This window comes from Gamsiella multidivaricata (assembly GCF_025024155.1).
Source record: "Gamsiella multidivaricata strain RSA 2152 chromosome Unknown BC939scaffold_18, whole genome shotgun sequence".
Classification (NCBI taxonomy): Eukaryota; Fungi; Mortierellomycota; class Mortierellomycetes; order Mortierellales; family Mortierellaceae; genus Gamsiella; species Gamsiella multidivaricata.
In genome coordinates this window covers 421,522-435,957 of record NW_026251726.1, presented here as the reverse complement: position 1 = coordinate 435,957, position 14,436 = coordinate 421,522, and the positions used below count along the sequence as shown (strand labels likewise).

The window sequence follows — 14,436 nt, the reverse complement described above, 5'->3', positions numbered from 1 at the left end:
CTCCGCTCTGTCATAAGTGGGTGTTCTACATCGACCACCTGTTGAGCCAGGGGTATCAAGCATGGGTGTGTGGAGTCGCAGTGTAGGCGATAGTGGCGGTAGAGTAAGAGTCGCTCGATTGTCGTTGTGGACTGTGATAACGGAGCTTTTCCTGTTCAATTTCTTGATATCCGTTGACAGGTTGGCGTTAGTATCGTCGATGTCCTTGCTCTGTGCGCTGGCTACGTCCTTTTTGCTGTTATTCGTGGCCCCGTGCGACTCATTGTCTTTCGAGTACATTTCGACTTCGACCATATCGCTCAGGTCATCGTCATCACCTTCCATCTCTGGTACCGTACTTTGACTGAGAAGAATCATAGGCGGCACCGGCTTTTCGCTCTGCTCCTGCTGAAACTTCTCTGCTTGCTGCTGCACGGTCCGCTTGTGCTTCTCCGAGATCATGGAAAGAATCTTGTCCTTGTGTGAGACTCTCCGAGGCAGAGGAGCTTTGCGCTGGGCCATCTCTGTAATAGGGTCGTGTAAGATCACAGTAGACACTCCAGAAGGTCGATGAGAAGAAGATAGTATAGCCCGGGGCTCAAGCTGGTCGACAGCGTGTCCTGCTGTCGCCTCTAGCTCAAAGAGTTCGCCGTCCCTCGAATAAGAAAAGTAAGGCTCATTCGCAGGCTCTGCCTCATTTGATCTGTTCGGTTCTAAGGCGGAAGATGTGGTCGTCGGGTGATGGGTGTAGCATCGACGATGTGACGCGTGTCGTGTTGGTTCCGTAGCCAGATTTTCCGTAGAGATACTGCGGTGAACTATATTACCACTGCCTATACCGACTGCCACTGGAACGACGGACGCTGCGGCGATTCCTGTGGACGGTGCAATGTCCAGATCTGGGTAGGACTGCGAGCGCAAGTGAAAGCTGAATTCGGTCAGTCGTCGACGGACGGAACCAAAGGACCCCGTGTTTCGACGAGAATGTCCAGAGAAAGAGTTCCTGGACTGTTTCCTGGAGAGCCTTTCATGTTGTTCCAGCTCAATGATGGGCAGCTTGCTGAGTCTCTTCCTGTACTTCTTGGAGTAGATGTATAAAACAAGCGGGATGATGAAGTTGGCTGTCGAAACTAAGAAGAGCGAACTCCAGTTGATGACTTTGGTCAGTCCTGATCCGGTCATACAGGGTATCGCGACTAACCACGGAAGCACACCAGCGGCGATGTTGGCCCAGAAAAGGCTACAGGTGCCAGCCTGGATGAGATTGTAACGGATTACAATGATGTTGATAGGTATCGATGTGATAAGAGCCGCAATGGGGAAGGTGTATCCTGTGATTAACGAGAGGATGGTGACATCGGGTGACGAATTAATAGCCTGAATAAGCGACGAATCACTCGAGATCTGATAGGCCATGCCTCCCAAGATAGCGACTACGGCGTAGATGATGGTCGTGATACCGACACCCCATCCGACGGTCTTGTGGATCGATACGTTCGGCTGCTTTGCGTTCGCCCATGATGGTACTGTGGTGACGAAGGCGTAGTTGAAAAGGATAGTGCCGAATGTCTGCGATATGTCCGATCCCACTGCGGGTACGAGCGTGCTGTCAAGTCCGTGCAAGCAAAAGGTGACGATCCACTGCAGGACAATCAGCAGGATAAGGATGAAGGACAGCAGCTGGACCCATATGTTCTCGCTCAGCTTGAGTAGGCCGAGGGGAAGGATCATGCTGATGGAGAGGAGCACACCTGCCGTCATGATCATGACTCCGGTGAAGGGGCTGGCAGACGACAGCTGCTCGCTGACGCAGACAAGGGCAGCATTTGGGTAGACTTGGATACCGCATGTCCGGTGAAAGATTTTAATCAACAGATTGTCGAAGAGCTGGGCGGAGACTGCAATGGATGCGATGTTCGTAGTCTGCATAGCCAGGAAACAAATGATCTGCACGAGGAGATGGTACCGCTTGCCGAAGAAGCACAGGACCAAGTTGGAGAACTCGACCTGTCATTATTGTTATTGGCAGGCCAACATAGAAATGGAAAAAGGAGGAAGGCCAAGGAGGGAATATTAATAAAAAACATCAATTGTTTAAACGAGTTTTCTTTCTGCATGAAGCTCCCATGCATTGGGCCAGAAAAGCGTAAAACGATAATTTCAGACGGGCCTGAAGATGCCAAGTATGGCTATAGGCAGAACAGAAAGCTTAATTTTTTTTCGCCTTCGCCCTCCCAATCTTGCAAATGATGTCTCCCGCGAAGTCTCTTGTCTCAACGCGTTTATTCTATATCGAGTTGGCTGTACATCAATTGAGATAGGCGGAAGGAAATGTACATCTTGTGGAGGAAGAAGCAAAGCTGACAAAATGCGGCTTCGATGACCTACATTGGATTGAAGATGTTCGTTGCCAGGCACTTCAGTCATGGCCTCGCAGATAAATAGACTGCTGAGTGCGCTGAGGATGCCGACGAGACCGAAGACAAGGACGGTCGGCAGCCATCCTGCGGACTGGGCGACAATTGGCAGCGTGACAAGTCCAGGGCCGGTCATGTTGGAGATGAGGAGTGCGAGACCTCCCCAAAAAGAGATGTCCTTGATAGGGTCCGGGTCGAAGCGGACATTTTGAAAGCTGGAGACATGGCTGCGAATGGAGGATACACTGCGGCGGGAGGATGCGACCGAGATACGATTGGAAGCACGAGAGTTGTGTGAGAAGAGAGAGATTGCGGAGATGGAGCGAGTGAACGTGTTGTTGCTAACGTCGTTCCTATTGAGCGTGTTGCCGCTGTTCTCAGGGTCGCTTGAAGATGCTGGAGTAGATCCTCGGGGTGGATCTAAGGGTGAGGAGGGGCTGAAGACTAGGACGACTGGGGTAACTGAGGTTGGGACCAAAAGATGCCCGGCGTCTTCTGAGGAGGCCATTTACGAGTCTTGCGCTATCCAGACGAGTAGAGCAGGCCATTCTCAGCACAGAAGCATACGTGCACAATCCCATGCAGACATCACATCGCAGTGCTTCTTTCTGTATAACCTGTGTGCCTTCCATTTCCCGAAATACAGCAGGTCCGCACAACACCTCCCCCCCCCCCCCCCCCTCCCCCCCCTCCTCCCCCCATTTGACCAAAGACGTGCATAGCCATTCAAGACATTGTCCCCAAAATGTTGACCAGGCTAGATGGGAGTCCTGGCTAATCGATCATGAGAACGATGGCCAGATTGCACCAAAAGATGCACGATTGGTCCCTCGTCTTTCGCCGCTTTTCTCTCTTGCCATTATGGAGAGAATGAAGACGGCGGGAGATTAACACCCATGGAAGAGGCTTCACATCACACATCTCGGTCCACTTCGCACATTCTCAAGGTCTGCCTCAAAAGCCTGGCCAGGAGAGATGACGGAGATGAGGGCCCCGTCATCCACAACAGCTGCCATTGTTCTACATACTCCCAGCTCATTCCTGCCGCAGGAATCGTACGTACCTTTTGAAGTATTGTAATATGTAGGGTAGCGAAACAGAAATAGCAATAATCAGCCCTTCGCTATTCATTCCCTTACCTCATATGCCAGACCCCCTTTTCCTTCGTCCAAATGATTTTGTTCAGCTTGTCATTAGCCAGCATCGGCTATCAATCATTCCTCAGGACTTGCTTTCACTCAAGCCTACAAAGAAATATGCCAGAGCTCCTTAGGGCAGCTCCGCACAGACTTGGGCGCAGAGTTTCCAGTCAGCTTCTTTCATTGTCCCTTGGACCCAGCTCTCGACCCTTTTTCTAGCTATTACGTACTCTTGGCCTCATCTCATACGAGGAGTGCGCCAGACAGCCATTTTTTATAGTTTATTGCAAAGAAATTATAGGGGTAAGGCCATTGGTGGAGCCAAACGCGCTTTAGCACTTAGATTTTTTAATTGTGCAAACTATCCGATGTTCTTACAGTGTCAGCAGAAGAAAGGCAATCGCCTTATTTCAAATGGAAGGATATCAAGGGAGTTTTTTTTTGTAAAGTCCACGGAAGGATTCTGCTTCGCGTGATTCAATCCCTGGTATCTTCTCAAAGCAACCCCGCCCTTTCATCGAGTTCACACTCGTTCAAACATTCATTTGCTCTTCCAGATCGGGACCAACGTATTCACGGGGGTTACTTACTCTTTTTTTTTTTTTCTTTTTTTTTAGCGTTGTATCTGTAGCAGCTCGCTGGCGGTAGAGACACGCAACCATCGTAATCTTGTCGGCTTTTCTTAAAGATGAAAAGAAATGGAGCCTATATATTCGTTAGGTCGTGCCCTTGCTTTTTTTTTTTTTTTTTTTTTGTTTAATGTGCTAGTTTCCGTTTTTCAGGTCGTCTTCGCACATTTGAAGCGGCCCCTCCTCCCCCCGCGAGAGAATGGTGGCAACAGAACCTTAGCATTTAAAAAGCAGCAGAAACATCATTATCATCATCAGCAGCAGCAGCATTGAAGCCCATTGTTGTTCTCTGTATCAAGGAAGCATTCTCTATATCAAACTCAAATGTGTTGGTATTTCTACCTTATATCTGCTGCTGTCAGTTCTTTGTAGACGAACAGGTTAGATTAGTAAACAGCGCACAGGAAACAAAATAATTAAAATAAAATGAATACAGTGTTCATTTATGTGCTTGTTCGCAAGTTTCGATAATGCCATTGCTTGATATATTTCGCTTGTTTGTGTTGGGGGATTTGTGGCACGGTAGTCTCCGTATTCGTTCGACGGGATTAGAGAGGGGCACAGCAACTGTGCAACAGTATCAAATCTTGAACCTTTCCCACGCTCATCTTGCTATACTCTGTTTCACGCACGGCGTTTTGCGCAAGTTCGCTGACTTTGAGCACATGTTCTTCATTCAGGTACACATTTTAGGTTCAACAGAGTTATGAAGAGCATTGTTTAATGTGTTCTCAGTAATCATGCTTATATACAATATTAGGAAGATTAGCTCTGTATCGAGTGAGTGTATATAAATGCTGTATGCCTTCCTATTTCTTCTCTGATCCCTTCTCGGCAGGGATATCTAGGGATACAGAGGACGAGCTCGCAGTCGAGTCGACACTTTGACCTGCCCCGTATCCAATCCTCTCTTCTATTTCAGCCTTTTCCCCAGATGTGCCCTCCACCTCTTTCATGTCGCCACCGGCTCCATTGCGCTCCAAGTCGTTGCTATATTCGTGGTTGTGGTGTATGACCTCTTCAAGTCCCTTTGCAGTGTCGCTCGCGACCTCTGCAAACTCCGGAGGATCCCTGTTCGCGGCAAAGATCAGCATCATGATCAGACCTACACCACCCATGACAGCGTATGCATAGAATGCTGGCCGGTAACCATCCATCAGTTGGCCGTCGACAGCACCAGCAGGCGTGTGGGCTTCTGCGATGATATTCGCGATCGCTAGGCCGATGGGCGCGCCGAGCTGAATACCGACATTGAAAAACGCGCCAACGATGCCTTGATCCTCGTCCTTGGCATCCGCGACAGCATTGACCTGGCAGCACATCCACGTAGGTGAGAGCCCCACACAGTTGATAATGAATGCTGGGAACGCGTATTGCCAGTAGGTAGAGTCAGGCTTGATTTGGGCAAAAATGATGGCGCTGCCGATGACGAAACACCAGCCAAAGGCCATGATGACCTTCGTCCGTGTGAAAGAGAACAGCTTCGTAACAGTGTAGAGTCCAATGATGAGACCCACGCCGTGGACAATATAACAGCACGCAGTAATGAGAGAGTTGTAGTGCAGCACGTTCTGGAAAGTCAGTGAGGAATAAAAGATCATGGTGTTATATGTTGCTGTGAGGCAGATGATGACGATGATCGATGACAAGAACCGACGAGACTTCCAGATATGAAAGGGCATCATTGGATAGTCGATTTTGTACTCAAGCACAACGAAGCTGATCAATAAGGCAACGCCGACGAGGAATGGGGCCAAGGTCTTGGCGGAACCCCAGCCCGCGGTGGTCGATTCAGTCAGGTAGTAGATGATTGCGATGATGCCGACCATGAAGCAGAAGGCACCGCCATAATCGATGCGGCTGTCAATTTGTCTAGAGGGCTTTTCTTTGTGCTCAGTAATAATGAAGAAGCCTGCGACAGAAAGGGCTGCGGAGAAGATTGCAGTCAAGAAAAAGATCCACTGCCAGCCGATGGTGGCGTCAAAGACTCCGCCGAGCAGAACACCGATCGTCTGACTATGAATATCATGGAAATAAAGCGGAGAGTGTAGGTTAGCTTAAATATTGAAAGGGCGCTGTGCTTTGCACAAGCGTAAACATAGGGGGAAGCAGATCCCCACGCAGCAAACAGTGGCGGTACTTGACGAAAGTACATGCATTTACCCAGTAATGGCAGCGCCACTAAAGATGGACAGCGCAAAGGTACGCTCCGCTCCGGGCGGGTAGCTTGTCGTCAACAGTGCAAGAGCAGATGGGCTAGAGCAGTAAAGAAAGCATTAGACTCTGTTTTCAGCATTTCTCAAGAGAACCAACGACCGAAAGATTTGAAATAGACATATACATGGTGAAGCCTGCTCCAGCGCCTTCAAGGGCGCGGGCGACGGACATGAATATTGGGTTCCTGGCAAAACCACAGATCAAAGCCCAGACGCTGAACCATGAAGTACCCAGCAGAAAGATACGTTTATGGCCAAAGAGATCACCCTAATAAAATCGTGTATGTCGTTAACTAAAGGAAGACAAAAGCAGCTCCGAAGAAAAAGAAAAAACCTTACCATACGACCTCCGATCAACAGGAAGGCTGCATATGTGAGCGCATATGCCGAAACACACCTGCAGCGGCAAGAGAAGAGTGCGGGGGCGTATGTTAGCACAAGCCAAAAAAAAAAAGGAAAGGGCGCTCTACGGCGGAACGTACCATTGAAGATTGTTTGAATCGTATCCCACATCGCGCAGGATTGAGGGCAAGGCAATGGTGATGGAGGCGACGTTGATGATGTCAAGCATGGAAGCCATGGAAATCAAGAATAGCAGCACGCTCTTGTTTTCGCGCAGTCTCTTGTACCAGGGACCCATTTTGATGGAGGGACCCATTTTGATGGGGTCAGCATCAGCAACCGTGTCTGCTGGCATCTTCGCAGCTGATATGTGGTGTATATGTAGACTGTGGTGGGTGCCTGACGATGTCCTTAACGCAGCTGCGCAATGTGGATAAACGTATTATGGTTTGTGGCCGTGGGTGATGTGAGTTTAGGAATTCGTTTTCTCGGTAATGAGACTGGAGGAGGAACACGAACGGAATAAGGGGATGGGCGCGGGTCCCCCAGATTTTATAGCTTTTTGTGTAGGTGGCTGTATGAGGCACAATGTACCAAAGGCTGTCCGCTCATAGTCTAGAGGGAGCAGAGTAATGTACGAGAGCATTTGTGCGTGGTTTGCATGCCGTGCCCTATTCATCCTCCCTCCCATGTTTAGCTCCGAAGGAGAACAGCACGTCGCAAAGGAAGAGGGACTGTGGGCCATCTAATGAAAGGGGAAATGCAGCCCAACCCCTTACCATTTGCCACATTCATCTTGTCTTTGCGCTAGATGTCTATCTGCCACGATGTGCTCTGCCATGGTGCGATCTGCCATGTGCATCTGACTCAAGGAAGACGAGGGCGACGTACAGACACCTGCCTTGGAATTTGGAAACATCTATCTCAGCAGAAGAATGTCGGTATGACTAACAAAGCGCAAGAATAAAGCTGCTTAGAAAGTGCCTTGTGTTCCAGGCGGAGGTCATTGCTATTTGTTACGTTCGACATTCATGTGTAACCATTGCAACTACTGCGTAGATGCTTTATGGAAGTGTCAATCCCGCCATCCATGAGAACTCACGGGAGTTTTTTGATAGCCTCCGAGCAAACGCTTGGCTCACTATCGAGCATGCATTGATCCCTCGCATGGCCTATGGACGTGGCTTTTCGGGAATCGGTGTTGCTGCAAGCGGCTTCGTCGACGCTTATGGAGGACGTCTCCAGAGACGTCAAGTACAGGTGCTGCACGAACGCGAGAGCGAGTGCAAAATGGAGCCCAGTCATAAAAAGGGTGTCCCACAGCAGGTGCAAGTAGCGATATCTGGTCAATTGCACTACTGCAAACAATATCAAGTTCATAGGAACAAACTATATGATGGCAAGGACTTATAAGAGAGAACCGCGAAATAAAGATAGTTAGCGGATCGAGATGGATCGCGTATGCGATCGCCACATTGGCAAAAAAGGGGCCTCTCAGCACGCGTAAACGAAATCGTTGGTAACATCAGGTATGCCTGGATCGATGTCAAAGCAATGGCAAAGAAAACCTACGCCGTGAGATCTCGTAGGAAACGAAATGTCCTTTCTGTATCCCGTTCGCTGGAAAAGAGCGGGTAGGAACCTCTATAACTGAACAGATGGCTGTCGACCAATGCAGAAAAACCGAGAAATATGGTCATGCTGGCGATTACTCAAAAGGCCATGCTTGGATAGAAAGAGGAGGGACTGGATTGGCGGCAAATATTCGCTATTTGGTCGCCTTTGATGAAACGGCTTATCCGCTATTGCTCGTCTTTGTCTCCGCTATAGAAGATGCTGGTTTATCTGTCAAGAATCCTTTGGTCGATGCTTCATCCGGACCTTGTACTGACAGGCTCCTGAGGGCATATCGAGTATACGAAAAGAATCCAACGACAATTGGCATCTCTAGGAGAGCGTGTCCCGCAGATTTCTTGATAAGGTACGATTTTAGCATGAAAGAGAACAATCTACATAAAGTATGGAAGCGTACCTGTGTCTCTGAAGAGTTAAGTCGTTAAGTACGAAAGCGTGCATACAAAAGGGCCTATTTTTCTGCCTCACGGCTTGCAGGCAACATAGTAGGTATTGGGCTTGTAAGGTGTCTCTGTGGGAACCGAAGTCTTGTGCATACACTGGAAGGAATAGCGTTCAATGTCAGAACTGGCCCCTGAGTGCAAGATCGTAGTATATGGAACGAGCAGAGTAGAGCATAGACAACTGCGATCCAGTGCGCCCCACTAGGGTCGGGTTTGAGCATAGGAGGCGAGGAATGGGGAAGCAAAAAGAGTATGTGATACATGTATGAGGGGATGGTCCTACCAAGTTTCCTGAATTGACCCTTAAGGTTATGTGAGCCAGGCACCGCTGGTTTGTTCCCATGTGGGTGCCATACGCCCAAGGCACCTTTTTCATTCTTTCCCCAGGAAAGGCTCCCCTCTGCCATTCCATTCATACACAGCACACAGTCCAGGTGTCTGTCTGTCTGCTCTTTCATTATTTAGAAAGAGCTCTTCGCCACGTTTTTTTTTTTTTTTTTTTTTTTCCTTTCCTTTCCTTCCTTCTCCCCACCGTGCCACTTTGAGCGGTAACAAAAAGAACGCCGCCTTCTCGGCATTCCTCATTCCTCATTCCTTCCTTCCCTGCTCCTCAACCTGTCTTCTCCACAGTCTCCCTGGCGTTGCCCAACAAACTAGCGCCGTTCACACCACAGCACCACACCACACCGCGCTGGACAGGACACAGCACCACCTCGACTCATTCTCGTCGCTCATTCATCCCTCAAGTTCATCCTTGATCAACAGCAACACTAACCTCCCCTCCCCCCGAAGAATCGCCTGTCGCCGTTGCTAATCAGAGCTCCTCTGATTCCTACCGACTTCTTCGGGGACTACTTGATACCAACAGCACGTCGGCCTCTGCACCTTTCTGACAACCACTGTCTCAATTTTTATATCCCCGCAATGCCTCCTCCACGAAAGAAGAGCGCAGCGGCCAAGGGTCCAACCTCGATCGCAGAAGGCCTCTCATTACATGACAAGCAAGAGGCCATCGCACAGATCCTCGAGAGGCTGTCGAATCTCACCGACAAAAGGTATTGTTTCTGTCGACCCCAATTCAGTCATGGAATCAGTTCAAAACACGATCTCAAGCTCAAGCACTCACAGGTACATACATGGCTTGCTTTTTCATGTCAACTGTGTTTTAGTGGTCGCTCAATATCAGAGCTCTTTCTGGAACTACCTGACCGCGATGAGTATCCGGACTACTTTGAGATTATCAAGACTCCGATGGCACTCGATATGATCAAGGTATCTTGAACATCTCCCCTTTGCTTTGTTTATTGTTCTTTGCTGTTTTGATGGTAGCAATAAAACAGTCGAGAGTCAGCATCTGTGTTTGTGCATTGTGTGTCGGGCGTAAGTGGGTTGCACAAGATTCATTTTATCCGTTGTGGCGAAAATCATAGGAGCGTTTCAAGGCTGGCAACTATGTGGACGAGAGCATCAGTGACTTTGGGAAGGACCTCAAAACCATGACCTCCAACGCCAAAATCTACAACCGGGATGGCTCAATGGTTTATAGAGATGCGACCATTCTGGAGGTAAAGGAATATCTCTTATAGTGTTCATTTCCTGCCGTAATTCTAACTGTTTCTAAACAAAAAGGACTTATCGTATCGTTCTCATTATAGAGTTATATCGATGTCGCATTGAAGGCGTTGAAGGGCGATGGCGCCTTGCAACTTAAGAAGGAAGAGGTAGGTCATACTCACTCATGACATTGATTGGATATAAGATGGCGTTTGTGTCCGCACGCGTTCAGTCAAACTAATATATCTGCTGCTATTCTGCCCACTGTGCTATAAGTTCTCCATGGATTTTTGTCAACGCATCCTGGATACTATCAAAAACCACAAAGATGAAAGGTATTTCAGGTGCTTGATGGACATGGAAGGCCTCACATGAACATGCTGATGCATATGCTGATCCTTGCGCTTTTTGTCCCTATTAGAGGAAGACAGGTAGCCGAGTTGTTTCTAGAGTTGCCAAGCAAGGAAGAATATCCTGATTATTACGAAGAGGTAATCACAGAGCCACCTGTCTTTTTTGTAGGCGGCTACTTAGTTTTTTAAATATATTAATCGATATTAACTCTCGTCTTCGAAATAGATCGCCAAGCCAATTGCTATCGACATCATTGAAGAAAAGGTCGAGAGGGGCGCTTATCCCACAATGGAAAGCTTTGAGAAGGACATGAACCTGATGTTTGCCAATGCCAAGTACTACAATGCCGAGGGCTCAGACGTCTATCTTGATGCAGAGGAACTTCAGGTACATGCACTACTCGTCACCTCTGTAGCTCTCAACATTTGTTGTTATATAAGCGCCGCGTTAATCATGATGGCGTTTGCTTTCTTTGTGCTATAATAGCTACTCTTCTGGAAATCGATCGGCAAAAATGGACGAGGCAGGCAGACCAAGGGAAAGCGTGCGCGGAAACACGAGATCGAACTATCAGAAGTTGTACAATGCGGACAGACATACCGAGTCGGTATGTACATACGACCCCTCAATATATATATATATATATTATGATATTCAATTGGCAATACGCTAATAGTTTCGTCGCTCCTTTGTCCTTTGTAGGCGACTTTGTACATATCCAAAACGACAGTGATCCGTCAAAGCCCACGATTGGCCTTATCTTCAGCTTGTGGAAGGATGAGAAGTGAGTGACTCTGGCGATGATATCAAACCAATCAGAACAATCACCCACAATTGTACGTATGGCAAACTGACGATATCGTTGTGCTTTCGTACTTTTAGGGGAGCTGAGGGGCTCGATGCGGTTTGGTTTTTGCGACCGGAGCACATCGTACACCCATACGCCAGTCGCTTTTATCCTTCGGAGGTCGTCAAAGCATCAGGAGTTCACGAGCATCTCGTCAGCGACATTTTGGAGCGGTGTTTTGTTTTACAGCCCAAGGATTATATCCGCGGACGACCAGACAACTGGGAGGAAGGCCAGAGTATTTACGTTTGCGAGCAGCGTTACAACGACTCTTACAAGTCTGTTTCAAAGATCAAAAACTGGGCAAGCTGTCTGCCTGCCGGTCAAAAGCCAGGGGACATTCAATTGAAACTGTTTCCTCAGTCCCTTGTGATCAAAAAGCTGCCTAGTGCTTCCATGATGGATAAGGCTGGGCGGAGGGATACCAGCGAATCGGTTTCGCGAGCCAGCACACCTCAGGATGCGTTCTCTTCATACGCTTCATCACGGGAAGCTTCTCCAAAGCCGGAACCAAAGCCAGAACCAAAACCAGAGCCACTTAAGACGACAAAGTCCAACAAGCGCAAATCAGCTCAGATGAATGTAGGATCACCCTTAGCCAAGGCGATTGCTACTGAAGAAGTAATACGGGCGGCCCCAGTGCCATCTACTCTGCAAGGGCGAGTCGCCTCCCAAGGCCAATATCGATTCCGCTGCAACTATTCGAACCTGAGTACAAAACAGCAATGTGGCTCGTAAGTTGAAATAATTAACAGCACTCCTCCAGTGTGAACACGTTGTGTCAAACAATAATCTTACCGAAGCAAAACATTCTTGGCCTTCTTAGTACATTTGTGAATGAGATGGAGTTGCAGCAGCATGTTGCCGCAGAACATGCGAGTGTCCTCACTAACGCCAGTCCTGTGCCAGCATTAAAGAGAGGTCGACCCAAGAAGTCAGAGTCGAACATGGAGCCCAATGTGGCATCCATGCCCACAACTGCAGCGTCACATACTGCTGGGGCAATGGCAGCAGATCAGAGCGCTTATCAGCAAACCTCATACAGTATGTACAACTCTGCGGGACAGTACGTACCCTCACAGACCCGAGTAGCAGTGTCAGGGCAGGTCCTACCAAGTCAGACCATGTACTCCGGAGCACCCTACCAACAGTCATCTCAGCATCAATCGACACACTACATGCAGCAAACGGATCAGCGAGGCATGCCATATCCGCCACAGTCATATGGTCATCCTGCACAAGGAGGACAGTCTCGACCACAGGGATATTCACAGGGAATGGCCTATAATCAGGCGTACGGTTACGGGCAATCATACCCAGTACATCAGCAACAGCCGCAGCACGCTCAGCACCAGGGATACTCCTACGGACAACCACAATACTCCCACGGATATTCTCCTCAGGGACACCCTACGCATCTGCAAAGCCCATATGTGCAAACGTATTCACAGTCTTACTCGTCTTCTGAGCATGCGCATTCGCATTCGCATCAGCAACCGTACGACCCCTCCTACTCGGCTTCACCACAGTACCCACAGCAGGGCCGTCATCATCTTTCGCCATCATCAAGCTCACAGGGACAAATCAGCCACCAGCAGCAACTGGCTCAGCAGCAGCGCCTCGTTCATCAGCAGCAATTGGTTCAACAGCAGTACCTAGCACAGCAGCAGCAGCTGGCACAGCAACAGATGCAGCAGCAGCAACTGACGCAGCAACAGCATACAGGATATCATCAGCGAAGTCTGTCCCAGTCGCAAACAGCAGCGGACTCGCAGCCGAACCACCAACAACAGCAACAACAGCACCATCAGCAGCCCATGTATACGCCCCAGTCGCCTGTGTCCATCATCGCATCGCAACCCTACGCAGCATTGAATCCACCCTACCAGCAGCAGCCGTATGCACAGCCGACCAGTCTTGCATACAGCACTAGCGGACATGCTCCTTCACTTTCCAACGCGTCCTCTCATGGATCAATCTCGACTGTGACAAACACGATGGAGGGTGTCGGGCTTGGTCTCTCTGGAGTCACTAATGCAGATCACGGACGGGTCGCAACGCCCACTGTGTCGACAGACACGGTCTCCTCTAGCTACCCTTTCAAAGGAGGTAAGAGAAAGAGTGCGAGTCTGGTCTTTTTGTCATGTGTATGCGTATACGTCTTCGTTCACATTTATTAACGCGCGTGCTCATAGTTGTAATAGAGGCTGTCGCCAGCAACGATAAGAATCAAGACCAGTATTTCACATCGCCTCACATGGATGGTGCGATTCTGCCTTTGTCCCAATCGAAGCCTCAGCATTCGGCAGAATATCTTGTAGCAAAGAGACAGCGAATGGATAGTACTCCAGATGGGATTAATAACGGCATGATACTTGGTCAATTGGTTGATGGTCACGGCCACGGTGCAGGCATGGACAATGGTGGGTCTACGATGAGCGCGAGCACAGCACCAAGTAACCCCAATAATGGCAATGACTCGTCGCCGGTTATTCTTCCTGGCATCAATGCGTTAACAAATCAGCTGGACAGGGGAGGTGAGGTTAGCCAGTAGATTGGTTGACTCTTTGGTACGTATACATCAGTTGCAAGCCGACAAAAACCATCGCAGTTGGACTTCCACACAATCATAACTTTCGCTCCCCACATACTCTGCATAGCCTGCTTTACTCTCTATCTCCTTCATCACAATTCTTGCATTTACATTACCGAGATCGAATAAACACGAGCGTAAAGTAACTTTTAAGATTTTGGCCTGACAAGCATGGGCGCGACTAACCGGTCAATATTAAAGTTCCGCCCTGAATGCCCATTCTTGCCTCGTCAAAATCAACGAAGCATTAAATATCCCGACCACAGATAGCCGACGTGTACCTAATAC

General features: G+C 48.8%; 4 protein-coding genes across 4 annotated transcripts; 1 reads left to right on the top strand and 3 right to left on the bottom strand.

Annotated features, from left to right (window-relative positions):
- Positions 1–1,050: 1,050 nt before the first annotated feature.
- BC939DRAFT_378198 (uncharacterized protein) lies at positions 1,051–2,577 on the bottom strand (the record flags this gene model as incomplete). Its single annotated transcript, XM_051551712.1, has 2 exons — positions 1,051–1,986; positions 2,368–2,577. Coding segments are annotated over 2 exons (1,146 nt in total), but the record flags the coding sequence as incomplete, so codon positions are not given.
- Positions 2,368–3,046, bottom strand: BC939DRAFT_445461 (uncharacterized protein). The gene has a single exon (XM_051554808.1). It carries the CDS (start codon positions 3,026–3,028, stop codon positions 2,774–2,776), a length of 255 nt encoding a protein of 84 aa, XP_051414355.1. The 5' UTR covers positions 3,029–3,046; the 3' UTR covers positions 2,368–2,773.
- Positions 3,047–4,973: 1,927 nt separating this feature from the next.
- On the bottom strand, positions 4,974–7,020 carry BC939DRAFT_395020 (major facilitator superfamily domain-containing protein; the record flags this gene model as incomplete). Its single annotated transcript, XM_051552198.1, has 5 exons — positions 4,974–6,180; positions 6,328–6,420; positions 6,506–6,648; positions 6,720–6,777; positions 6,863–7,020. 5 exons carry the CDS (start codon positions 7,018–7,020, stop codon positions 4,974–4,976), a joined length of 1,659 nt encoding a protein of 552 aa, XP_051414354.1.
- Positions 7,021–9,314: 2,294 nt separating this feature from the next.
- Positions 9,315–14,341, top strand: BC939DRAFT_445448 (uncharacterized protein). Its single transcript, XM_051554807.1, has 13 exons — positions 9,315–9,855; positions 9,970–10,072; positions 10,231–10,365; positions 10,456–10,521; positions 10,631–10,689; positions 10,776–10,845; positions 10,934–11,095; positions 11,195–11,315; positions 11,411–11,492; positions 11,591–12,289; positions 12,382–13,664; positions 13,751–14,125; positions 14,216–14,341. The coding sequence occupies exons 1-12, from the start codon at positions 9,725–9,727 to the stop codon at positions 14,107–14,109; spliced, it is 3,270 nt and encodes a 1,089-aa protein (XP_051414353.1). The 5' UTR covers positions 9,315–9,724; the 3' UTR covers positions 14,110–14,125; positions 14,216–14,341.
- Positions 14,342–14,436: the final 95 nt, after the last annotated feature.

What these genes read in the sequence shown, in the direction of transcription:
- BC939DRAFT_445461 (XM_051554808.1), bottom strand. Translation starts at nt 3,028, where the DNA reads ATGGAAGGCACACAGGTTATACAGAAAGAAGCACTGCGATGTGATGTC.
- BC939DRAFT_445448 (XM_051554807.1), top strand. Translation starts at nt 9,725, where the DNA reads ATGCCTCCTCCACGAAAGAAGAGCGCAGCGGCCAAGGGTCCAACCTCG. An exon ending in TTGATGCAGAGGAACTTCAG is followed by an intron (nt 11,096 to 11,194) that starts GTACATGCACTA and finishes GTGCTATAATAG; the next exon opens with CTACTCTTCTGGAAATCGAT. An exon ending in AGCTTGTGGAAGGATGAGAA is followed by an intron (nt 11,493 to 11,590) that starts GTGAGTGACTCT and finishes TCGTACTTTTAG; the next exon opens with GGGAGCTGAGGGGCTCGATG.